This window comes from Bicyclus anynana, chromosome 16 (assembly GCF_947172395.1).
Source record: "Bicyclus anynana chromosome 16, ilBicAnyn1.1, whole genome shotgun sequence".
NCBI lineage: Eukaryota > Metazoa > Arthropoda > Insecta > Lepidoptera > Nymphalidae > Bicyclus > Bicyclus anynana.
This window is the reverse complement of record NC_069098.1, coordinates 12,803,131-12,829,005: the sequence shown is the minus strand read 5'-3', so window position 1 is coordinate 12,829,005 and position 25,875 is coordinate 12,803,131. Positions and strand designations below refer to the sequence as shown.

Below are 25,875 nucleotides of genomic sequence, written 5' to 3'. Positions count from 1 at the left end.
TACAACTTTTCTTCTACTACTAAACTAAAGCCCGGCAGTTTAAGTTTTAGTCATTTTTAACCAACTTTTAAAACTTTTTAGTCTGTTAATGTTGATGGCTTCTATGTTCGGCTGTTTTTTTTCTATTTAAGTATTGACGGCCTCTGTGGCGCAGTGGTACGCGCGGTGGATTTACATAACAGAGGTTTTGGGTTCGATCCCCGGCTGGGCAGATTGAGATTTTCATAATTAGTCCAGGTCTGGCTGGTGGGAGGCTTCGGCCGTGGCAAGTTATCCTACCAGCAAAGACGTACCGATTTAGCGTTCCGGTACGATGCCTTGTTGAAACTGAAAGGAGTGTGGATTTTCATCCTCCTAACAAGTTAGCCTGTTTCCATCTTAGATTGCATCATCACTTACCAGGTGAGATTGTAGTCAAGGGTTAACTTGTAAAGAATAAAAAAAAATGAGGGAAATATTGAAAGTGTAAACGGTTAAAGAGACAAGATTGAAGAAGATAACGCCACGGCAGACTATGGTTATACGCGGCCTAGACATGTATGCAGTGTAGAACATTGTATAAAAACATACAATACAGGGAGAAGGCTTTAGTTCACATCTCGAGGTGTTACAGTTATGACTTGCGTCCAGTTTACTGTGAATGGGGAGCAATGTTCAGGTATTTATCGAAGCTACTGTTTTACTTAATCTTGAAAAAACATGAAATATCTCCAAGGCACCTCTCGGTTCAAACCTTGTCCGCTGCATACCCAATCCAGTTTCCAAGTAATTGGAAGGGAAGAGAAATATTGGTCGCCCGCGACGTCATCCGCATGATATTCAGTTTTTCATAAATGCTGCGGGAACCATGGATTTTTCCGGGATACAAAGTAGCTTATTTATTAATCCAGGGTATTATATATTTTCGTTTCAAATTTTAGCCAAATCAGTTCAGTAGTTGCGGCGTTAAGAGTAACAAACATCCATACTAACTTTCACTTTTATAATATTGGTAGGATTATTTTTTAAGAAAAATTAAAAAAAAACGATCTTTTACTTGAATTGTCTTTGATTTAAAATGTCACACAATACAGTTTGCGTTTGTTTTTCCATTTCACCCTCTCTCAAAAGTGAGCTCCATATTCAAAAGTTAAAGTTTCAAAGTTTTTTGGAAAACTTCAAGGTAGAAAGTACTTCTGTATTTTTGTTAAAATTTTAGATTCAGTACTTTTGGAGAAATGGGGGGGGGGTGGCAATGGTCTATTTTCTTGAATTACATGGAAACTTTTTCAAAAATACACGTTCTAACTAGTTTTGTAGTGGGACACAGCTGGTGCAATGCATTGTAGTTTGTTGTGTTGTTGTTTTTAATATTCCCGTTACCCTCTACATATTGATTATATACTATTTAAGTGTATATGACATATATAGTTATATACCTGTAATTATGTAATACATATTATCACACCTCTATTACGCCTATAGGTGTAGACAGAGAACACGTCCTTCCAGTTGCTACGAATTACGATCCATACAATAATGTCTCCTCTGCATCTTCCAGTTTCATCTATCCTTTACTACCTTGTACTATATCTAGTTAGTCTATAATATTAAAAAAAACCATTTAATCATGTCATGTGAGCATAGACCTCAATGGGACATAAGTACGAGTACCTACTTAAATTATTCGCAAGAGTATTTTACGTTGATTACCGTAATCTGTAGCAGTAATAATACGTCTTTAGAGTTGGTTCACAGTGATGTAGCGTTTTATGTATGGAGTCACGATACACCTAGTATGCATTCTAACGTCGTTTGATACGGAATGTTGTGTCGTCCAATAAGGTACCAGCCCCCTAGCCTAGTGGCACGTGTATTCTCTTTCTACGATCGCTAACGCTTCAAAAACTAGAAAAATGTACGGGAATGTCAGATCTTGATCACGTGACCTGTCGATAGCAAATGTCATTCCAATACATCTTTCTAGTTTTCGAAGCGTTAGCGATCGTAGAAAGAGAATAGACGTGCCACTTGGCTAGGGGGGCAGAGCTGGAAGAAGGTTTGTAACCAAGGACCTGATTCCCATTCTCCAACAGCCAGCAAACGGGCACGCTCCGCAGCGTTGGCTGAAGTACTCAGTCTGCAGAGCGGCTCATCCCACTATCTCTGGAATATTTTTTTTGGTTAATCAGTGCTCGGACAAGCTGTTTTCTAAGTATTCATTGCCTTGCTTTACACGACACTTTAAAATAAACCAGTTTGGATTAATTAGTTATCCTGGTTAATTCCTCCATGGACCGAGGACAAGAACACGTAAACTAACGTCAGAAATTTTGCGAATGCTGATGCCAACCAGATGGACAAGTAAAGACGCCTGTAGCCACACTCGGTTATTCAAGGCCTCGAAAATTTTACACAGAGAATTTTGCATATCTGAACTTAGGTTGTAGCTATATTAGTAATTAAAACGCTCTACACTTTAGTGTCCTGCGATGTCCACCGAGAGACGACTCTGTACTCCTACCTGACGTACCACCTGAGCCTCCCCGGCACGAAGGCGATGTGCAGACAGGGCGTGTGCGGGGCGTGCATCGTCAACGTGACTGCGCAGAGAGAGACCAGCGGCGCTGTGGAGACTTTCTCTGTTAATTCTGTAAGAATTCCTAAACGCCTATCTCAGGTAACACCTGGGCCTCCCCGGCACGAAGGCGATGTGCAGACAGGGCGTGCATCGTCAACGTGACTGCGCAGAGAGAGACCAGCGACGCTGTGGAGACTTTCTCTGTTAATTCTGTAAGAATTCCTAAACGCCTATCTCAGGTAACACCTGGGTCTCCCCGGTACGAAGGCGATGTGCAGACAGGGCGTGTGCGAAACATGCATCGTCAACGTGATGTTAGATTAAAAAATTAAACGAAATTATTAATAAGTTAGCTAACCCAATTGACTCCTGTTCGCCATCGAGGACCGATAATAGACCTTTTTGTGATGAACCTGGGCCAAGTAGCCAAGCAATTGTGCTGTGTCTGAAGGGATTGACGATGTAACACAGGCACCTGAGGATATTTATTATTTACGTATTACCTTAGGGAAGCGCATGGTATTGTACAGCATGCTTCTAAGCATACCCTGCAAACCTCTGTATCAGAAAGTAGTCAATTATAAGTATAAAAATCATCATAATCATCTCAGTCGATGGACGTCCACTGCAGGACATAGGCCTTTTGTAGGGACTTCCAAACATCACGATACTGGGCCACCTGCATCCAGCGAATCCCTGCGAGTCGCTTGATGTCGTCAGTCCACCTGGTGGGGGGTCGGCCAACACTGCACTTACTAGTGCGGGGTCGCCATTCCAGTAGTATAAAAATAAAATGGTATATTTCAGTGTCTAGTTCTCGTGTACTCCTGTGACGGCTGGGACATCACCACCATAGAGGGGGTGGGAAATCGCGTGAAAGGGTACAGTGAGGTTCAAAAGCGCATCGCAGCGTTCAACGGCACCCAGTGTGGATTCTGTACCCCTGGGTGGGTGATGCAATTAACAAGGTAATGCTCACAAAAATACCTAACTTCTCTTAAAATGTTTTTGTTCACATTGCATAGCTGCAAAAAGTTGCTTTAAAACGATTTTATTTACTTCTTTTTTGTTCGTTAATTATTTTGAATTTATACCTCAAAGTGTTCATGAGTAAAAAGATCTTAACAGACGTACATAATTATAATAACATCTACAACGAAGTACGTAATTAATAGTTATTCGAACACGAGCAGAGAACGGGGAGTGTTGATCGATCGTGAAGGAATTCCTTAACCCTACATCCTGTAGTCACAAGTTCAGGTCTCTGCTCGGAGTTCTTCTCTCTACCACGTGATGGACCTGGCACCCGCACGGTGAATCCATGGAATGCTAAGATATTCGTCTCTACATTAGCCAGTTCATATGTAGTGCTCAGAAAAGTACTAGCGCAAAGAAGAAAAATCTTTGTATTAATTTTTCAAATTAATCTATACTTCTTTACTGATATTATAAAGCTGAAGAGTTTATTTGTTTGCTTGCTTGAACGCGCTAATCTCAGGAACTACTGGTCCGATTTGAAAAATTGTTTCAGTGTTAGATAGCCCATTTATCGAGGATGGCTAATAGACTTTATAATATCAATATATTCCGAGAAGTTCGGTTGGCCTTGAATGTAATTGAATTGGTAAGATGACAGATTTGTGCGTTTGTGTGTATAAGCTTCACGTTCGTTTTCGTTGACAAACTTTTACCTCCATTGAAATACCATTAATTTTTTATTGTCTTTACGGTAGGTTTGTCAGAGTCAAAAAAGTAAAACAATAAAAAAAAAATTGAAATTGAATATTCTCTATAACTATAATCGATTACTCATTACTCATATAATAAAAAATAACGAATTTCCGAAGCAAAAATTGGTGAACACTGGAGAAAAAAGTCTATTGAAACTTAAATTCACAAAAAAATATATCAGACAATTCTTAGAACTGGGCTTTTAAGGAATATTTTTTATAGATTTTAATGTTTTTTTCATTAATTATGGTGTTATGGGGGCGTGGCATGGCTTAGCCGTTTATTTGAATTTAAAGTCATTAAACCCCCACCAATGATCAGCTAAATTCTAAAAGATGCTAGACCTAGAGTAACGAAACGGTTAAGCCATATATTGTGCTTAGTGTAGAATTTGTAGAGAAACTTAACTATTCACGCAAAACTATACGCTGTGACGGAGTAAGAGATTGTTGTGTGAAGTCGTGTATGCAATTAGCTATAGCTTTCCATGATATCAGAAACTTGGCAACGCAATGACATTAGCATTAGCATTGGTATTGGCAATGAAATTGGCATTGGCTTTGGTATTAACATTGGCTTTACTTTGCATGAGAATGATTTTAGTGGGAATTGGGATACTATTCTCTTGTGTTAAAGTTACTGTATCGTCTCTGCTGCTAGGTAGCTATTATTACCTAAATATTATTGTATTTAGTTAGTGTAAAAGCAAACTCAAGTTGAAATAAATATATTATTACCCAATAATATATACTCGGTAGGTACTCATTGTCTGTTTATAGCGCAGAACTCATTCACCTGTACAAATATTATTTAAAAATTAATTTCGTTACTTAACTAATGTAGATAATTAGCATACGAAGTAGGTACTGTAATTTATCATATTTATATTTTATATTTGTTTAGTCTTTAAAATAAAGATGTTATCAATTTTTTTATTTTGCGAGGTATAGTATACGGAACCGAGTGGCACAGTGGGTGCTCATGTAACTGCATCCAAGGTCGTGGGATCGATTCCAACAACTGAAACTATTTGAGTGACGGGTGGAAATATTCACTCATCACACAAATATTTTTATACAAGCGGACGCCCGCGACTTCGTCCGCATGGAAATCAATGTAAACTTTCAATCCCTATTTCACCACTATAGGGTTTGAATTTTAAAAATTTTTGAATTAGATTATATTTCGTATTTTTTTAAGATTTATGAACAAAATTTTAAAACTGTAACTTTAAAAATTAAGGAGTTTCCATACAAACTTTCAACTTTTATTTCACCTTCTTCTCTTTCTATTTTCGCAATAAGAAGTATCTTATAACCTTTTCCGTATTATGGTCTTAAACTGTACCAAGTTTCATTTAAATTCATTCAGTCGTGAAATTCTGGCATCACGCTGAAACTCAGCGTGATGCCCGAATAACAAAAACAAACAAATAACAAAACATCGTGAGGAAACCTGCATACCAGATAATTTTCTTAATTCTCTACGTGTGTGAAGTCTGCCAATCCGCATTGGGCCAGCGTGGTGGACTAAGGCTGAAACCCTCTCATTCTGAGAGGTGACTTGTGCTCAACAGTGATGTGTGATATTATGATATTCATAATACGCGTGATTGGGATGATGTAATCCATTCAGTAGTTTCAGGATAAGCAAAACCCTTAGGCCCTATTTATAAACACGGATTAGTTTCAGTCAATGGTCTTATAATGAAAAGCTTCGACCAATATTTTAAGAAGCTTTCCCTTAACTGTTGGATCAAGGGTAGGATACAGAAGGCAGTGATTCTTGAGACGGCGCGTATTGTGAGGTTCCTCACTCTGGAGTTTGACCGGTTGCTTGGGCATTTAAATATCCCGCAGCAGGGCTGATTTTTATTTATGAATTCTTTATAGTGTTTTGTATTATATATTTTTTAATAACATTGTTAAAAAATAAAAAAGAAGGACAAATAAATAAAAGAAAGATGGATTAGGATTTAATTTAAATTTCTTTAAAGTAAAGTAAACCTTAATCAATACTGAACACTTTGAATTTTGAGGTTTAATAACTGTTTGATGGGTAAATTAATATGGGGGTTAGCTTTTTTTTTAATTTGCAGCCTGTTAGATAAGGGTCTGAACATGTCGGAGTTGGAGAATTCGTTCGGCTGCAACACGTGCCGATGTACAGGGTACAGACCCATCCTGGACGCCATCAAATCCTTCGCGGTAGATGTCAGTCCTGCGCTTTGTAAACAGGTGGATAGCTTTTGTTGTTTCTTACACTGTGGCCGGTTTTACCAACTTATGATGCGTATCTTTTGACGGCCTCCGTGGCGCAGTGGTATGTGCGGTGGATTTACAAGACGGAGGTCCTGGGTTCGATCCCTGGCTGGGCAGATTGAGATTTTCTTAATTTGTCCAGGTCTGGCTGGTGGGAGGCTTCGGCCGTAACTAGTTACCACCCTACCGGCAAAGACGTACCGCCAAGCGATTTAGCGTTCCGGTACGATGCCGTGTAGAAACCGAAAGGGGTGTGGATTTTCATCCTCCTCCTAACAAGTTAGCCCGATTCCATCTTAGACTGCATCATCATTTACCATCAGGTGAGATTGTAGTCAAGGGCTAACTTGTAAAGAATAAAAAAAAGTGACAGAGCTTACGGTGACAAAGCATCTTTTCGTTGTGGAACACACCAGTAGTAGGTTGGCCAACACTGCGCTTTTCAGTGTTTCATCCAACGTGTATCGGTTCTTATAACACCGCCAATTGCCACTTCTGCTTCGAGAAACGTTGATCTATGTCGGTGAATTCGATTCTTATGTGGATCTCCATATTTGTGATTCAATCATGCATATATCCAAACGTAGCTCGTTCCATTGCCCGCTGTATGAATCTAAGCTTTCTTGTAGTTATAGCAATCAAGACTTTCGTCTTCAGGCACTGACGATTTTAGACGATAATTGTTGATGATAAAAGATGTTGCAGAGTTGAAGAAACAAGATACAATACCTATCCGTAAGCTTTGTCACTTTCTTACTTTCCACCACCAGTAGGTGGATCGATGACATTATGTTGGTAACAGGAAAGAAAACCGTGGTGTTTGGAAGTCCATGACAACTTGCCTATGTCCAGTTGAAGTTATAAAAAAAATACATTTATTTATTTATTTATCGGCTGAAAAAGAAGATGATGATGATGATGATGGTGACGTTGATGAAGAAGAAGATGATGAATACACTATGTTTGAGCAGAGCAAAGACATCATTTATGGGGCTCGGATTATTTAACCTAATTTGAGCGTTACCTACGTTTTGCAGGTTGAAGATATAGAAGAACTAACTTGCTTCAAAGATGTTAACAAAGTTTGCGACCGGAAATGCTCTACATGCAGTGACAGTGACTGGAGTCTGGTCAACGCTACAATCGATCTCAAGCCTAAGATACTGGACTTTGGTCAGACCATATATATTAAAGTGTATGACGAGGATCAGATATTTAATATGATTACTAGCTATGCTCGCAATTCTAAACCATATATGTTAATTGATGGAAATACTGGAAAAGGTATGTCATATTAAATTAAATAAAGTAGATGGTCCATTTCATGTCCACTCTTGTATCCCGTATCATTTAAATTTAAAAAATACAAGAATTTTATTAAAATAATTAAAGTAAGTGAATAAATGTAACTAAATAAAAAGAAATAAATAAAATTTAAACCCAAGTTTTTGAATTATATCAAGATGGCGTCCCTAGTGTTGATAATTGATAGCAAACGTCAAATCGACTACTGCATTGAAAACGTCATCAATCCGCCAATAGTTCCTATATAGTGTTGCATATCTTGGGAGATAATGAATATTATTTAGAAAGAATTAAAGTAAATTCGTAGATTTGTTTAATAAAAAATAGTTAAATAAAACATTTTCCTGATCCTGGGCTTTATACAATTTTATCTCTTCTCTTTTATCTTTGTCATCTTAATGGAATTGCTAAGTTTATAAGTTATGTTATAAAGCAGTATAACTTTATGAAAATAAGTCCATAAAAATGCGTTTATTTGAAGAGACGCTGTTTAGCAAGTGTAAAGTTTATCCCACAGTTCGTACTTTTCTTTGTCAAAGATTATGGACGTTTGTCCATCCAGCCTGTTTGATTATATCTGGAAAGAGACTTCTTTTGAGTTTCACTTCTAAGTAACGTTATTGATTTCTGTGGACGATAACGTTACCGAGCAACGTTAACGACATCGTATGCATTTATCTTGTATTTTGTCGATATTAAAGTACCTATTGGTTTATTGCTAACTGATAAAATTATCATCACACTGATCTGACCAGTGTCTTTGACGTTGTGATTTTTGTTAACAATGGGAAACAGAATACGAAAAAATACGGTTAGTGAATAGGCTATGGTGAAAAGCAGTTCAGTAGTAAAAAGTTAACAGAAAAACAGATTAACTTTTGCATTTATAATATTAGTATGGATTAATCTCAGAACAGAGACGGTTTAATAAATCTGTGGAATAATTATCTCATTCTTCTTTTTTTTTGTCAGCTGTCCTCCAGGATTTCGAATATCCGCCAGTTCTCATCGACATCAGTTCTGTGAGCTCCTTGAAGGCTTATCACTTTGACCAGAACCTGGTCCTCGGGTCGAACGTCTCTCTAGAAGATACCATGGCAATATTCAAGAAATCTGCGTTAAGTAACGACGAATTTGCATATTTGGACGGATTAGCGAAACATTTTGATTTGATCGCTCAAATTCCAGTACGAAAGGTAAAATAACTGTCTTTTTAGTAGGTATAGTAATATAATTTGTCTTCGCAGGTACAATTATAAACGCCAATGTTATAAACGCGTGCTCCGTGGTTGCCAGAATTAAAAATATGTCAAATGAAGCTCCGTTTCACTTTTGTCTTCTTTTACCCGTAAGCCCAAAAACAATCGAATTCTATCTATAACAGCAGGTTTTAGAATTGGTTTTTTTTTGTTTATTAAATTAAAGCTAATATTGTGTTTTATATCGGTAGGTTATCGAATAGGTTGGGATTAATGGGGCCTAAGTTATTCGGTTACACAGGAAATCATGCAACGTAAAGTAAATATATCGGAAATGAAGGCATGTAACAAATGTATAATAAAATATATTCTATCTAAGTAAATACAATTAAAATTGTTTAGGTTTTACAATAAAGAAACCTTTTTAACAAATAAATTAACCGAGTTCAATCTGCATCTGCACTGCATTCAAGAGGTTTTTTTTTGGCAGAATGGTGAATTTCCGTGTTGGATAGCCAGGCAAAGATCCTTTGCACAAAAAATGAGTCCGTCGTTCTGTCACCAGTCTAGGCAACTAGCCGCGGTGAAGTTAAATACTTTAAATTTTTTAATGATTTGTACAATTTATTTGAATCAATATAAATGACTTCCTGCTCTGAAAGGAGCACACATCTATTTGTGTAAGAAGAAATAGCCAACGAGCTAGCCTATGATAGTTTTGAAGAAGCAAATTTTCGTGCTAGATTTTGTTTAGTGAATTTTATTTGGTGGATTGCAAAATGGAAATCCTAAATTTTTCAAAATTTGAAAATTCAAAAATTTGGAAATCCATTTTGCACGCGACGATAAATTGTGCCGTGGCTTGCCAAGGTCCACTTTCGTGTGCCGCCTGGGACAATTTGTCCCCTAGCCACACTTTGTTACGCCACTGCCTTGATATATTTGGTTTTAGGTTTTCCATTTGAGACCAGGTTCGTTCTTTTTTTTTTCTTAAAAGCTATATTTTTTTTATAATATGACTAATATTCCTATTCCCCTCCAACTAGTCGGGAAATACTGTGCTAGGAGTGGGTACGACAATAGACCAACAGGGCGGGGATTGAACTACCACCCTTCGGTGATGAGAACCAACCCTCAGACCAATTATAGAAGGAACTGTATCGCACTCATAGTCACGAACAAAATTGTCTGTCATTTTCTGAGGAAAACGAGCTTAGATTTTGTAAATATCTTATACTAAACTAGAAGTTTTTGCCAGTTTTTTACACAATTCAATTACACAAAAAGGTATTTTTACGGAGCTCTTTAACGGACGAACACGATTACAACTATTTAACATCGATTCTATAGAGACAGTTTTTATAATCGCATTAGATCGTTGATCATATACTTTGTCAGAAAAGTAACGTCTAGCGAGGCAGGTCCTATACAATAATTGGTCTGAGGTCCAACCGCACTTACCGTTGAGCTATTGAGGCTTATAGTATTATTATTAGTTGGAAACAATTGTCTCTACAATCTATAACTCAAACTGTGCATAGAAACTATTTGTTTAATCAATTATGACATAATTTGAACAACAATATTTTTATCTAAATAATTCACGTAACTCATGAATAAATATGGATTGTGCATTTCATTTTTGACATTATCAGTGGTTATGTTTTGTGTGTGTTTGTAATAGAGACAAACAGACAGATAATGATATCTTATGTATTATAATATCTCTATGTACTTTATGTATGCAACTACCTACTTTTTAAACTTGTATTTTTAAGAATCAAGACACTAAAGTTAATATAAATAAATTATTTAAACAATTGAAAAACCTCTACTGCATAAAGTATAAAAAAACTGAAAAGAAAAAAAAACAAGCTCAGTTCAGAAGTGTAGAAAGCAATTAGAAAACTGTCGGGACCTATTAAATAACGCAGAAGAAAATCATTCTATCCAATATCTAAGGTCCCGACTCGAGTCTCCTTTCAGAATGAGAAGGGTTAGACCAATAGTCCACCACGCTGGCCATGCGGATTGGCAGATTTCACACACGCAGATAATTAAGAAAATTCTTTGGCAGGTTTCCTCACGATGTTTTTCCTTCACCGTTTGAGACACGTGATATTAAATTTCTTAAAATGCACACAACTAAAAAATTTGAGATGCATGCCCCGGACCAGATTTTAACCCACACCCTCCAGAATCGGAGGCAGAGGTCATATCACAGCTTCTGAATAATACGTTGGAATATGTTAAGAACAAATAGACAGACAGAAGTTACATTGATGTTTTCAGTTAGGATCGTTGGCAGGAAACATCATGCTCAAGCACAGGAACAACGCGTATCCATCTGATGTATTTCTTGTGTTTGAAGCCATTGGAGCCACTATTACAATACGTGAGTACCTACCTACTTGAATATCTATGGTGTAACTAACATCATTCCATTCTGCCAGATTCTGCGGTTATTCGTCTTCCTCTCTTCACGAAATTTAATAAATTTTTCTTACTAGTGCATACCCTGATCGACAATCTATGCATACTTTGAACCCCTATTTTCCTATTTTTATGGTCGACATTTTTGTCACTCTCCCGTCTCGAGATCAAGGTGTGTCTCGTAGGCCTATACAGATTATCTTTCTCTTTGTCAAATTTTATCCAGATATGTTCAGGCAAATGTTATCATTATCAGCCGATGGACGTCCACTGCTGGACATAGTCCCCTTGCATGGACTTCCAAACAAAACGGTCTCGAGCCGCCAGCATCCAGCGGCTCCCTGCAACCCGTCTTCGGGTCTTCGGTCCACCTAGTGAAAGGTCGACCAACACTGCGCTTTCCGGTGCGGGGTCGCAATTCCAGCACCTTGGGACCCTAACGTCCATCGGCTCTTCGAACTACGTAGCCTGCCTATTGCCACTTCAGCTTCGCCACTCGCTGAACTAAGTCAGTAACTTTGGATCGTCTGCGGATCTCCTCATCTCTGATTCGATCACGCAGAGAAACTCCAAGCATAGCTCGCTCCATCGCCCGCAGAGTGACTTTGAGCCTTCTAATAAGGCCTATGGTGTATAAAATTTCAATTAAATATAAGTACATACATAAACGACTTTAATAACCTGAATTTGTTTTATAAATATAGATACTTAAATTTCACCTTATCCATAAAGTGTTAAAGTTGCGAGATATCATAAAGCCCCAACCTGGTTTATTTAACGGTATCCCTAACCTTGGTGGTTGCAATCATTCAGGTCATCGAACTCAATTTATGTACATGCAGATATGTTATTGTTATTATAATAATTACTGCCTCGTTGGTTCTGTGGTTAGTAGATTCACAAGATTCTAGGTTCAAATCCAGGGTTGTGCTAAAAATAACCGAGTTTTTCATTGTTATAAGAAACTAGCGGACGCCTGCTACACAAATTTCACAAATTCCACGGGAATCATGTATTTATCCGGTATATAAAGTAGCCTATGTGTTAATCCAGAGTTAAAGTCTATTATAGTTACTAGTAAATTAAATATTATTGTATTTAGTTTTATATGTATAATTGTTAATATTTATTAAATAAAATGATTTCCTCTCGTCATTTTTGAGATTGAAATAAAAGAATATTAATGATTTTTTTTAAATCAAAAAAAAACTTCAATAACTGCCAACTTAAACTTAAAATTAAAATTAAATTTAACTTAAACTTAAAATTACATACCAACATATCAAACGTTAAAATTATTACACACTCCATCCACATTCGAAATCTGATGGACGATGATTTGATCGGTTATATTTCAACAGGTGATCGCAAAGGTGTAAAAACGTCCTATACGATGCAGAACTTTCTGAAAATGAATATGGATGGCAAGTTGATCGTGAGCTTCCAATTGCCACCGCAAGGGCCAACTCATATATTTAAAAGCTTTAAGGTAACTGACTATATAACTTAAAAAGAGTATTTAAAAAAAGAATAAATTTTGTAACAAAAAAACATTTCAAATAAAAAATTTAACCGACTTTGAAAATGCATTAATTACTATTGATCGGATTTGCCAAAAAACAAAATGAACTTGAGCCTATTTGGAATGGCACCGCCTTCAAACCGATCAATAGAAAGGACATGTTATTTTTTGCTTATTAGAGTCTTCTCTGTTTTTACTAAACTAAAAAACAAAAAATAACATTGTAGGTGCTACCTTCTCAGTTTGCTTAGCGCGATCAATTTGAAGGCGGTACCAAGTTAGTGATGTGTTAATTCAAGCCATGAAATCGTAAAGACATAGTGACCGTAAACGCCAGAGTATGGGCAATTTCGTTCACTTATTTCAGTTATTTTGATTTTCACACAAAATTACTGAACCAATATTCGTGAAAATTAAATGGGATCATTTTAGAAGTATCCCACTCTTTCAAACAAACAGTAAATGACGAAGTTATGTGGTAAAAAACATGAAAAAAAAACATACGTGTCGAATTAAAAACCTCCTCCTTTTCTAAAGTCGATTAAAAATATAAATAATGTAAAAATTTTGCTTCTGCAATCACTCACAGGCAGAATGAAGCAGATGTTAATAAAACAACCTTTGTTGACGCTCCTAAAGTTTTGCACACACCAATACGTTTTCTATACCTGCTTTAACTCTTAACAAATGTAGTTCTCAGAGAAATCGGTACACGTAAAAATACACCTTAATTTTGTAAGTCTATTAAATTGTACATTTTTTTTTCAGATAATGCCGAGAAGTCAAAATGCATTGGCGATAGTCAACGCTGCTTTCAGTGTTAATTTCGTCAATGGCACCACTGTTGATTCAATCAATATTATATACGGCAATATTTCTGGCAATTTCAATCATGCCCGACAAACAGAAGCTTACTTGAGAGGAAAGAATTTGTTCAGCAATCAAGTGGTGCAAGGTGCTATCAATGTCTTGAATAAAGAGATTGTACCGGTGGAAAAACCTCCGGCGCAGGCGCCGTGGGCAAGAAAGAAATTGGCTATAGGACTGTTTTACAAGGTAAATTAAAAAAAAATAGTTCCACTTGGTGAAAGTGAAAACCTGAAGTGTACCTTTGGAAAAAGAACACAAAATTCAAAATTTCAAAATTCATTTATTTCAAGTAGGCTCAGTTTACAAGCACTTTTGACACGTCAGTTGACTATTTGTAAAGATTCTACCACCGGTTCGGAAGGCAGGTTCTGCTGAGAAGATACCGGCAAGAAACTCAACAGTTGCTCTTTTGAAAAAGTCATACAGTATTACAATTTACATTTGATAACAATTAAATTACAATTTCTTATAGTTTTATTTCCTGTGTGAAGGTGGAAGCTGATCCAATGGCCTCCAAGCACCTTTGTCGTTAAGGAACTCATCAATAGTGTAGTAACCTCGACTAAGTAAATGTTTTTTAACACATTGCTTAAAGTTGTGCATTGGCAAGTCCATCATAGTCTTGGGGATCTTGTTATAGAAGAGTACACCCAAACCCACAAAAGATTTTTTAACTCTTTGGAGACGATATGCAGAAATAACTAACTTATGTCCGTGTCTAGTAAGACGTGGGTTTAGATCTCCTTTTCGTTTGTACAAATTAATATTTTGTCTCACATAAACTATACTGTTATATATATACTGACAGGCTACTGTTAAAATGCCTATTTCTTTAAACTTTTGACGAAGGGACTCGCGTGATTTTAGTTGATATATTGCTCGAATTGCTCTTTTTTGAAGTACAAATATAGAATGTATATCAGCAGCCTTGCCACACAACAAAATACCGTAAGACATTACGCTGTGAAAGTACGCAAAATAAACTGTTGACGAAACTCTATGGCTGGCATACACGATTTTTAGGGAAGCTCGCGAGATCCTTCAAAAACCTTCCTTTAGAAACCTTCGTCCGATCTGTGAGGTACTTGGGTGTACGCCAATTTGTCGTTTGAATAGGTTTCTACTAAAGGACTTACTGAATCCGTTTATCACAAATCAGAACATAAAATTAAAAATTTTGAAACACCCACGAAGATCATGAAATTAAGTAGAATAAGATTTTTATGCCAGAAATGCTTTCTATCATAACAGAAAAGTTTACAGGTTGTTGCCAGAAAGACAGATACACACACAGACAGACAGATACGTCAAACGGGACAGACGGATACAAAAACGGGTTTAGAAATAGAAGAATTTTTCACAGGTTTTAACTACACTCCATTCTTAATTTAGAAAAATCGGTTCAATAAACGTGGCGGCTTTTTGTTTTAGCTTTAATTGTTTTTTTTTTATAAATAAATATTCATTCATATTTTCCAGTTCGTCTTAGGTTTGACTCCTGATTCAATTATATCTCCACACTATCAATCGGGCGGTGACCTGATCCTACGACCCATATCTAGCGGTACACAACTATACCAAACGGATCCCAAGCTGTACCCTCTCAACCAGCCAGCAATGAAACTGGAAGCTGTCATACAAAGTTCTGGAGAGGCTCATTACGTTAACAGCATACCTCGGATGCCAAACGAAGTGCACGCAGCATTTGTTTTGTCCACAGTACACAACGGAGCTGTAGATAGAGTAGACGTTGAACATGCGATGGTGAGCTACATTTTTTTATATATTGTAGGAAATAGTAGTCTGAGACGGGTATGACGTCACTCGATCTCGTATTGGTCGTGCTGACGCTAGGTAACGCGACTTGTTTCCGTAAAGAGTAGGGAGTTAGAGAGGGGTAGCGATCGGTTGGCAGGAACGACCCAAACCTTCCTCATCAATCCTATCTGTTGGTAAAATTGTTTGAAAATCCATTTTGTAGTGGTTTCAAATTTATTAAGATTAGACCTAGTGTTGTGTAGGAGTTTGTTTTGCGTAGAAAACTTATTAATTATACTGATGAAGATGATGAAAATGGCTGTGTATAAATATGCATAGAAACTTGTTTACATTATGGTGTAGGATTATTTATATAAATAAGTGTTGTTACTTACAAATTTCAGACATTGGAAGGCGTTTTAGCATTATATACGGCTAAAGATATACCAGGAAAAAATTCGTTTACTTTCCCCGGTATACAACTACAGTTCGAAGACGAAGACATATTAGGAGATCAAGACATCAAATACCACGGACAACCTGTAGCAATTGTGGTGGCTAAAAGTCAAGACTTTGCTGTAAATGCAGCCAAAAAAGTCAAAGTTACATACAAGAATGTGCCAAACACTCCACCAATTTTAACAATTAAGGAAGCCAAAAAGTTCAGCGATAGAATCATGACAGGTCCTACAATCGAGCCGAAAGGCAGGGGAGAAAATGTTAAAAAAGTTGTTAAAGGAGTGTTAGAACTGAAGGCTCAATATCATTATTATATGGAACCTTTATCATGTGTGACGATTCCTATTGATGGAGGCTTGGAGGTTTATGATACATCGCAATGGTTAGATTTGACGCAGATAGCTGTGGCACAGTGTTTGCGTATGTCTGAAAAAGAGTAAGCTTAATTATGAATTTGTACTAATTAAAACTTATTTCTAGTCGTCTCGGACGGAAACAAGTTTTGGAAATATCATTTCATACAAAATACATACGAATAAATCATGTCCTTACCCTTTTACTACGCAACGACCCTAAGTAATAACTATAATTATATAACTTTCAACGAAAGTATTACCTATATACCTAAATACATTCATTAGATATGCGATAACGTTTATTTTAATGTTCAGGATTTTTAAAAACTTACGCAATGATCACAAATTCTAATAGCCAGAGTACCTAGTGGCAGTTTTCAAAGTTTTCATACAGTGACTGTCGCGTAATCAGAAACGCGAAGTTGTGCAGTAGTGCCACTAGATGGCACTGTTTTAATTCCTTAAGAATTCGCGTTTACGCTTACGCGATTGTCAGTATGAAATCTGTCATTAGGCACACAGTTCAAACAGTAAACTTTAATTTTAATTGTATGTTACTTAACACGACAGTGAAAACCAATTGAAATTACATAAAAAATCCAATAAAAAAACTTTTTAATTGCAAATTTGGTTTACAGAATAGATCAATCAAATGTTCTGCAGTTATAAGGGTATATAATATGAAATGATTTTGAAAAAGGTATTTAAATTTTAGTGTCCACGTGAAAGTTCGTCGCATAGGAGGCGGTTTTGGAGGGAAAATCAGCCGAAATGTACAAGTGGCTTGCGCGTGTTCAATTGTTGCAAAATTGATGGACCGCCCTTGTAGAATCGTGTTGCCACTTCAGACTAATATTACAATTGCCGGAAGAAGATTGCCATTCCAGTGTGAATATGAGGTAAGATCAACTAACTCCTGTGGTAATTCCATGTCTCCAATATCCCCTAAAGCTGGGATCCTGTTGGAGCGACAGTTAACTGTGCAGTTTGTAGTGTCTTTGTTGGTGTATTTAAAACTACTGGCCCCCGCAACTTCGACCGCGTGGAATTCAGTTTTCACAAATCCCGCGGGATCCGTGGATTTTTCCGGTATGGAAAGTAGCCTATGTGTTAATCCAGAGTAAAATCTATTTCCATTCCAAATTACAGTCAAATCGCTTCAGTAGCCGCAGCTTAGAAGAGAAACAAACATACTTACACACTTACACACAAACTTTCGCTTTTATAATATTATTAGGATATTATTATTAGGATAGGATTAAGATTAGGATACAGGTGTTCAAATATGAACGGCACAACCAATAGTCGTCGACGCCACCTTTCTTACTGTGACGACAAATTGTCATGGTAATGTAAACGGCTAACTCGACATTCGTAAAACGTTCATTGGTAAATTTTAATACTCTTGTTTGAAGTTATTTGTTTATTATTATTAAAATCTACAATAACAAAATAATACTTTAGGAAAATGTGAATTACGAATACGTTGTTTTAAATGTTAATGAGATTTACTTATTTGTGATCAGGCCGGTGTAGACGATGATGGAAAGGTTCAATACTTAAACGCGTCGATCACGGAGGACAACGGGTTTTCTCACAACGAGAACATTTTGGACTTTGTCACGGGTGGATTCCCTAGCTGCTACAACACTGAAAACTTCAGCCTGAAAACATACGGTGTTCTTACTGATTTACCTTCTAATACTTTTGCTAGAGCACCTGGTGAGTAATACAATGCTATTAATGTATAAATCTTTATTGGTTTATTATAGGTACACACGTAAAATGCGGCATCTCGCGCTTAGTGGCCCGGTACACTGGGAATTTAAACTCCGCGTTTGTTTTTCGGCAATGAAGGTTTCATTTGATTTATAAGTACAATAAACAATACCTGGTATGCAAATACCTACCTACGTACCTTTAGATTCCTATGCATTTGTTGATCTCCATTACAACGATGATGATGATGATGATGATGATGATGATGATGATGATGATGATGATGATGATGATGATGATGACGATGATAATGATGATTCTCTGAGTAAGTTTATTAATTCGATCAAGCGACACGTTCTATTCAAACTACTGATACTAATGAATTTTAATAATGAAGCTTCGAAACATAATTATCATCTAACTTCATTTCTTAAGTTCGTTTGACGTATAAGTACGAATTTTAGAATAAGAATTTACATAATGTTATAGGTACACTTGAGGGCATCATGAGCATAGAAAACATTATGGAACATATAGCTTTTGCCGTAAAAAAAGACCCCACTGATGTCCGATTAATCAACATGAGAAAAGAAGACAACGATTTACCCGAACTTATAGCATTACTAAAAGATAAGGCAGACTATGAGAATAGATTAAGATGTATCAAAGAGTTCAACAAAAATAATAGATGGATGAAGAAAGCGATCAAGATCAACGTAATGCTATTCCCAGTAACGTTTTATGGAAATTATACCGCTATGGTGTCTATCTACCGTGGTGATGGTACAGTGACTGTATCGACTGGCGGTGTTGAAATGGGTCAAGGTGTGAACACCAAAGCTGCCCAGGTTTGCGCTTATGAGCTGGGAGTACCACTCGAAACTGTGACAATCATTCCCAACTATTCGTTTGTAGCAGCGAACAACGTATTCTCTGGCTCCAGTATCGTCAGTGAATGCGTGTGTTACTCGGTAATAAGAGCGTGTGCCATTATAAAGGAGAGACTTAGTCCTTTAAAACAGAAAATGGGCGATCCAACATGGCTGGAGTTGATACAAAAAGCTGGGGAAGAACTTTTGGATTTGACAGCCACTTACACGATGACTGATAAAGAGGAAGATTTGAGCAACTATAGCGCATTTGCTGTTACAGTTTTAGAGGTGCAATTAGATGTGATGACTGGAAACTTTTTAGAAATCAGATGCGATATAATAGAAGATGTTGGAACAAGTGCTAATCCAAATATCGACATTGGCCAGGTATCTACTCATTTCCATTATGCAATAATTGATATAAACAAAGTTATTCAAACAGATTAATTTAATTTATTAACTAGAATAGGATTAGGATGATGTGTGTATTGTTTAAGTATGTTTATTGTTTACTAGCTAATGCTGCGCGGTTTTACCCGCGTGGTTCCCGTTTCCATAAGAATACGACAATAATATATAGCCTTCCTTGATAATTAGCCGCGTACTGACTGAGCGAGCAGCCTCGCGAGGCAGCCGCGCGAGGCAAATCCTCGGTCGGTCAAGACGCGCCTCGGCCGAGGCAAACGCACGCGCTGCCTCGCCCGAGCGTGCCGCGACCCGAGCCAAACGTTGTCGGTTTTTGTCCATGCTCAAAGGCGCCTCAGTACGTTTGCCGCGCGCACTCAAGACGGTCGTGTTTTGCCTCGCTTGTTCGACGAATACGGAATAGAGAACATAAGTATAATTATATTATCATGAATAGAGAACAGTGTCTCAAATTAATACATTTATATGGAGAATATAAACTACTTTGGGATGCGCAATGTCCTAATTATACCAACAGAGGACTAAGAGAAGATGCGTGGAATAACATAAATCGTGAAATGAACATTCCAATAATGGATTTAAAAAAAAAGATGGAGTCTTTGCTAGGATCCTATAGGAGGGAAAGGTCACGTGAAAAGAAAAGCCGTATCACAGGATCAGGTATGTTTATGTTTATTATTATGTTTTCGTACAGTCATTACATATTTATAGTCAGTCGTACAAATTTAATTAATTTATTATTTATTACAGGTCGTGGTGACATATATAAATCAAATTGGTACGCCTATGAAGCTTTCAGCTTCCTGGGCGATAGAAACCATCCAGGAAATACTCAAGATACTTTACCTGAAGACGTGAGTATTTACTGATAATTATTCTGCCAAGCAATTGCTCCATTTGTAATAAAATGTCTCCCTAAATGTGAACGTATTTCTTTTAAATCTGTTGGCCCTCGCCGTGGCATAGCTCGAATAGGTAGCATTGATGACATTTCTGTATCCTGCCGCCATCGCCCGGGTATTATTGTTCCTTCAGCTTCGACATCAAATGATCCCGGGGCAGTAAACCTTTGAGAGGCCTCTTGATCCCTTCGCAAGTAGTTATATAAGTATATAGTAGTTAACACGACTTTTGTAGCTTTTTCTGGTTCCAATAGTATGGGCTTCCTCAATACTCTGAACACAGAACTTAAAATGCCAAAAGCATTTTCCACAACTCTCCTTGCTCTGGACAGTCGGTAATTAAAGATCCTTTCCATTGAACCTCGATTTGGAGTACCTTCATAAGGTTTCATTGTGTACTCATCCAATGCAAATGCTTTATCGGCCAAAATAAAATACGGCACTGCAGTTTCATAAGGTATTTGTAAGATTTCTGGCGGAGGAATATTAAGTTCCCTTCTTTCAAGTTTTTTATATAAATTGGTATTTTTAAACACACCGCCATCTGATATACGACCTTTGCTACCAACATCTACATACAGGAATTTATAATTGGCGTCAACTAAAGCAAATAGGACTATACTGGGAAACAATTTGTAACAATCGAAATCATTGCCACTATTTATAGGCGATTGTAATATAACATGTTTCCCATCCATTGCTGCAATAGCATGCGGAAAATTCCATTTTGTCTCAAATTCTCTTGCTATAGTAAGCCACTCTTCTTCGGATGATGGTATCTGTAATTAAAATTATGATTTTTCACCCTACAGAATGCATGTCACAGTGAAATTCAAAATGATGGAAGTCAAAGTAAAACTCGAAATGATGGCAGTGAAAATGAAACTCAAAATAGTGGCAGTCAAAGTGAAACTCAAAATCAAGACGGTAATGAAAATACAGTTAAAGAAACCAGAAATGAATATACGAGAGCAAAGAAGAGAACTAAAAGAACTGAGCCAAATGATTTAACTGATAATGCTATATCAGAAGCCTTAACACTATTACAACAGTGTGCAAGTGATAGTGCTGCTTCGGAAAAACATGACTCCTACGATGTTTATGGGCAATATGTCGCAAATGAGTTGCGAAAATATGACGCTTTTACTTTAGCACATGTAAAGCATGCTATAAATAAAATTATTTTCGAAGCGGACATGGGAGCATACCCATCATACACTGGTTATTATACTCAATCATACAGTGGGCTAAACAGTTCCAATAATACGTCTTGTCTTTCTTCCTCACCGATGCCTCCTCAATCACCGATGCCTCCTCAATCACAGATGCCTCCTACCTCACCGATGCCTCCTACCTCACCGATGCCTCCTACCCCACCGATCCCTCCTACCTCACCGATGCCCCCTCCGCCTCCTCATCCTCATTGTTAGATAAGTACTTGTTTAATTAAGCGTTTCATATTAATTGTCTTTTTGTCTATTTGTCATGTTGTAATAATTAATAAAAATGTACGAAAAATGGAATAAAATTATTTTATTTTACCTTAACATAATCCCTTAGCACATCGATTAACGCATCACAAACTTCATGAACGATTACTGATATTCTTTGTTTTGATATACGAAACAGATACTGCAAACTGGTATAAGAATCTCCCGTGGCCAAAAATCTTAACGTAACCAACAATCTTTCCCTTGCGGTTATTGCTTCTCGAAAATTTGTGTCCTTCTTGCTTATTTTGGCGTTTATAAGAGAGTACAGATGTTCAAATTCAATTTTATTCATTCTAGTGAAATTGCTTTCTGCGTCATCAAAGCACAGCTCTTCAAATATTCTGTTTCCAGCTTGAAATCTGTTTTTGTATAACGTTTTTATCCAAAAATGTTTAGATTTTTTTCTTTTCTTTTTTTGTACAAGTTGATGAATCAGTATAAAGGCAGTGGTGGCGATAGCCTTCCGAACGCACGGCCTCATGATAATCTTAATCTAAACTGAATATGCGCTACTCGCGCGTGGCTTCTGTTCGACTTGTGAGTAACTACTGAGCGTTCGAGTCTTTTGCTCAGCCTCGGTCTGGCTCGGCTTTGCCGCGCGCGGCAGTCTCATGTGTATTAAATTACAGAATGAGGCTGCCTCGCGCGGCAAACGTTGCGAGGCAAACGTCCGAGGCTGCCTCGCGAAGCTGCTCGCTCAGTCAGTACGCGGCCAATGGGCATAAAATAACGCTTAAAGAATTTTTTAAATCGGACCAGTAGTTCCTGATATTAGCGGGTTCAAACAAACAAACTCTTCAGCTATAATATAATATTAGTATAATTATGTTAGTTTACTGTTCAAGTAAAATTAAAGAGGAAATTGTTTTCAGGTTGAAGGTGGTTACGTACAAGGTCTCAGTTACTTGTCTTCCGAACATCTTGTCTTCGATAAAAACACGGGAAAATTGCTAGCCAACGATGCTCTCAACTACGAAGTGTTCTTGGCTAAGGACATCCCGGTGGATTTCAGGGTGTACTTGCGATACAACTCAAAGAATCCTAAGGGTGTATTGGGATCTAAAGGTACATAATCATAGGTGTATGTGTCTATCAGTAGTGAAGGCTGAAATTTTGTAATACGCGATCATGTGTAAGTTAACTGTTGACTACAATCTCACCTGATGGTAAGTGATGACGCAATCTGAGATGGAAGCGGGCTAACTTGTTAGGAGTAGAATGAAAATCTTACTCTTTTCAGTTTCTACACGACATCGTACCGGAACGCTAAATCGCTTGGCGGTACGCGTTTGTCGGTTTGGTAACTAGCCACGGCTGAAGCTTCCCTCCAACCAGAGCTGGACTAATTAAGAAAACCTTAATCTGCCCAGCCGGGGATCGAACCCAAGACCTCCGTCTTGTAAATCCACCTGCGCATACCATAGCGCCACGGAGGCCGTCAAACGCGCATTTTTTCATTTCGTTTATTGTAAAGATTGTCGAAATATTATATGCTTATTTTTAGCGTATAAAATAAATTACAATTATGAATATGTACGAGTATGTATGGATTTTTAAAAGGTAAGCCGCTAGGGTTGTTTAGACTCCTCGCTGTTGGTATCTTTCATCTCCCTATACTAAACCAAACTCGACGAGCAATGTTTATCAACCAACTAATTAAAATTGAGGGTATAAATCGCTAGTCATTTTACACAAACATTCACTGTTCATAATAAACAAATAATAAATAACGCCTGCTCCTATTCAACATTTGCAGCCGTGGGGGAAATGGGCGTAGTCACCACGCATGGACTCATCTACGCCATGAGAGAGTGTATTAAGGAGTCGCGCAAGGACTCAGGATACGACCCCAACGAATGGTTTGATCTCGGTAAGTTACATTTTTTTAGGGTTCCGTATCCAAATGGACCTCTATTACTAAGACTCGGCTGTCTGTTCGTCCGCACGTCGGTCACCATGGTCCATGCTGTATCTCAACCTTTATAATTAGACAGTTGAAAGGAGACCGACCATATTTCATACATTCTTGGGCTCAGATTAGATGAAGGAACCGTTACATTATGTCCAAATTAGTGTCATCTATTAAACATTAAAACAGTTTTTACACCGGAGAGTATAACCAGCCATTTTGCCTTTTGTGGACTATAGGAAAGCCCTCGATTCGGTGGAAACTTGAGCTGTGCTGAGGTCTCTACAGACATGCCAAATCGACTACAGATACATCCAGGTTTTGAAGTGCAGCGAGGAGTTCGGTAGGAGTATCAGCCGATGGACGTTCCTCTCTGGACAAAGGCCTCTTGCATGGACTTCAAAACACAACGGTCTCGAGCCGCCAGCATCCAGCGGCTCCCTGCAACCCGTTTGATGTCCTCAGTCCACCTAATGGGGGATCGACCAACACTGTGCTCTCCGGTGCGGGTCGCCATTCCTGCACCTTGGAACCTCAACGTCCGTCGGCTCTTAGAACTATGGCTTCCCCATTGTCACTTCAGCTTCGCGACTCGCTGAGCTATCTCAGTGACTTTGGTTCGTCTGCGGATTTCCTCAATTCTGCTTCACCCACGCAGAGAAACTTCAAGCATAACTCACTCCATAGCCCTCTGAGTGACTTTGAGCGTTCTATTATTATTTTGGGTGATTTTGATTTATTATAAAATAAGCGATTTTTCGTCATTTATCTTTGTTATTTGACGTACTGGGCCCAAAATGATCGGTCTCCTATTAATATAAAGAAGAAAAGCTCACTTGGTATTTCATAGCCCCAACCTGAATCGATTCCACGACCTCGTAGGCTAACCACTGGCATCGGCGTATCTAGGATTATCTCCTAGGGTGGGGCTGGTCCCCATATTAGGTCTATTATTATTAGTATCATAATAGAATTCCACATCGGTAGCCCAGAATCCTAGCGTGGGCACAGGTCCATTGGGCACGGCCCATCCGGCCCCCTCCTGTATACGCCTATGACAACTGGCTTATTATTATTGTAACCTATAAGCATTTTTTTTTATCTTTTCAGAAATACCTCTAACAACGGAGTCGGTACTCAAGGCTCTGAACGTGAAACTCTCAGAGTTGCTGCTATGCTAAGAATAAATTAATTATTTTTTTAAGCGACTCGTTGTTTCATCGAGAAGATAACGTTTAACTGATGATATTAACTGACAATACTAATATTAAATCTATTTTCGTTTATTTGAGTTATACTCATTCAAACAAAAAAGAACCACCAAATTCGAACAAATGAGAACCTGCTCTAGTTATTGTCGGTTAAAAAAGAGGCCTCGCAGATGCGTCTACAGAAGACGCCTAGATTTGTACACATCACCATCATTATCATCATTATCAACCCATATTCGGCTCACTGCTGAGCTCGCCTCCTCTGGGAATGAGAGGGGTTAGGCCAATAGTCCACCACGCTGACCCAATGCGGATTGGCCGACTTCACACACGCAGCGAATGTAGAAATTTCTCTGGTATGCAGGTTTCCTCACGATGTTTTCTGTCACCATTTACGTTTACCCAAGTAAGAGAAAGAGAATAGTTTTTTTTGCCATATTTATTAGGTAATTTTCTAACTTGCCAGTAGGTACAATGTCATTTAGAAACAGTGTCAGTAGAGGTAACCAGAAAATGTACAGATAATAACAATTGATAAACAAGTTACTAACAGTAACTTGGTTACCTACTTGTGTGTTTTCTCTGTTATCTTAGAACTTAGAAACAGTCAAACGTTAATTTTTTTATGTTACTTTACATACAAATTCTCTTTATTTAATACAATCATTTTGCTCTTACAATTATTTACATCAACTAAATACTATTTAACTAAATAACTCGTAACTAACCTAACGTTAAAATTAAATGTACAACAACAACTACAAAACAGTAGTTGTATATTATTTTGTATTTTTATGACTTGTTTTTTAATTTTTAGTGTTGTTTTTAATAAATTTTTGTTTAATTTTATTTGTTGTTATTTTTATCACAAACTAGCGGACCCGGTCAA

At 37.6% G+C, this 25,875-nt stretch overlaps 3 protein-coding genes across 5 annotated transcripts; 2 read left to right on the top strand and 1 right to left on the bottom strand.

The window, feature by feature from the left end:
* Positions 1 to 531: 531 nt before the first annotated feature.
* On the top strand, positions 532 to 25,835 carry LOC112057841 (uncharacterized). Of its 2 annotated transcripts, XM_052886274.1 has the most exons (17): positions 532 to 658; positions 2,463 to 2,632; positions 3,368 to 3,528; positions 6,390 to 6,528; positions 7,590 to 7,836; positions 8,830 to 9,053; positions 11,349 to 11,451; positions 12,851 to 12,978; positions 13,780 to 14,067; positions 15,361 to 15,645; positions 16,044 to 16,534; positions 17,170 to 17,353; positions 17,981 to 18,176; positions 18,663 to 19,432; positions 22,739 to 22,931; positions 23,623 to 23,736; positions 24,886 to 25,835. In XM_052886274.1, exons 1-17 carry the CDS (start codon positions 616 to 618, stop codon positions 24,954 to 24,956), a joined length of 3,807 nt encoding a protein of 1,268 aa, XP_052742234.1. In that variant the 5' UTR covers positions 532 to 615; the 3' UTR covers positions 24,957 to 25,835. The 2 variants fall into 2 exon arrangements, with proteins under 2 accessions (XP_052742234.1, XP_052742235.1); XM_052886275.1 differs by lacking the exons at positions 532 to 658; positions 2,463 to 2,632 and adding an exon at positions 2,751 to 2,772.
* On the top strand, positions 19,618 to 21,901 carry LOC112054373 (formin-B). 2 transcript variants are annotated; one of them, XM_024094145.2, is made up of 3 exons: positions 19,618 to 20,131; positions 20,222 to 20,325; positions 21,186 to 21,901. In XM_024094145.2, the coding sequence occupies exons 1-3, from the start codon at positions 19,900 to 19,902 to the stop codon at positions 21,801 to 21,803; spliced, it is 954 nt and encodes a 317-aa protein (XP_023949913.2). In that variant the 5' UTR covers positions 19,618 to 19,899; the 3' UTR covers positions 21,804 to 21,901. The 2 variants fall into 2 exon arrangements, with proteins under 2 accessions (XP_023949913.2, XP_023949912.2); XM_024094144.2 differs by having other exon boundaries at positions 19,620 to 20,325.
* On the bottom strand, positions 20,120 to 22,593 carry LOC112054372 (uncharacterized). The gene is made up of 2 exons (XM_024094143.2): positions 21,916 to 22,593; positions 20,120 to 21,152 (listed from the first exon to the last, which is right to left on the bottom strand). Exons 1-2 carry the CDS (start codon positions 22,345 to 22,347, stop codon positions 20,334 to 20,336), a joined length of 1,251 nt encoding a protein of 416 aa, XP_023949911.1. The 5' UTR covers positions 22,348 to 22,593; the 3' UTR covers positions 20,120 to 20,333.
* Positions 25,836 to 25,875: the final 40 nt, after the last annotated feature.

Excerpts from the sequence above, each read along its gene's own strand:
- LOC112054373 (XM_024094144.2), top strand. The coding sequence starts at position 19,900 with ATGAATAGAGAACAGTGTCTCAAATTAATACATTTATATGGAGAATAT. Across the intron at positions 20,326-21,185 it reads AAGATACTTTACCTGAAGAC|AATGCATGTCACAGTGAAAT; the intron begins GTGAGTATTTAC and ends TTCACCCTACAG.
- LOC112057841 (XM_052886274.1), top strand. The coding sequence starts at position 616 with ATGACTTGCGTCCAGTTTACTGTGAATGGGGAGCAATGTTCAG. Across the intron at positions 2,633-3,367 it reads AGACTTTCTCTGTTAATTCT|TGTCTAGTTCTCGTGTACTC; the intron begins GTAAGAATTCCT and ends GGTATATTTCAG. Across the intron at positions 23,737-24,885 it reads CAACGAATGGTTTGATCTCG|AAATACCTCTAACAACGGAG; the intron begins GTAAGTTACATT and ends TTATCTTTTCAG.
- LOC112054372 (XM_024094143.2), bottom strand. The coding sequence starts at position 22,347 with ATGAGGCCGTGCGTTCGGAAGGCTATCGCCACCACTGCCTTTATACTG. Across the intron at positions 21,153-21,915 it reads TGCTAAGGGATTATGTTAAG|ATACCATCATCCGAAGAAGA; the intron begins GTAAAATAAAAT and ends TTTTAATTACAG.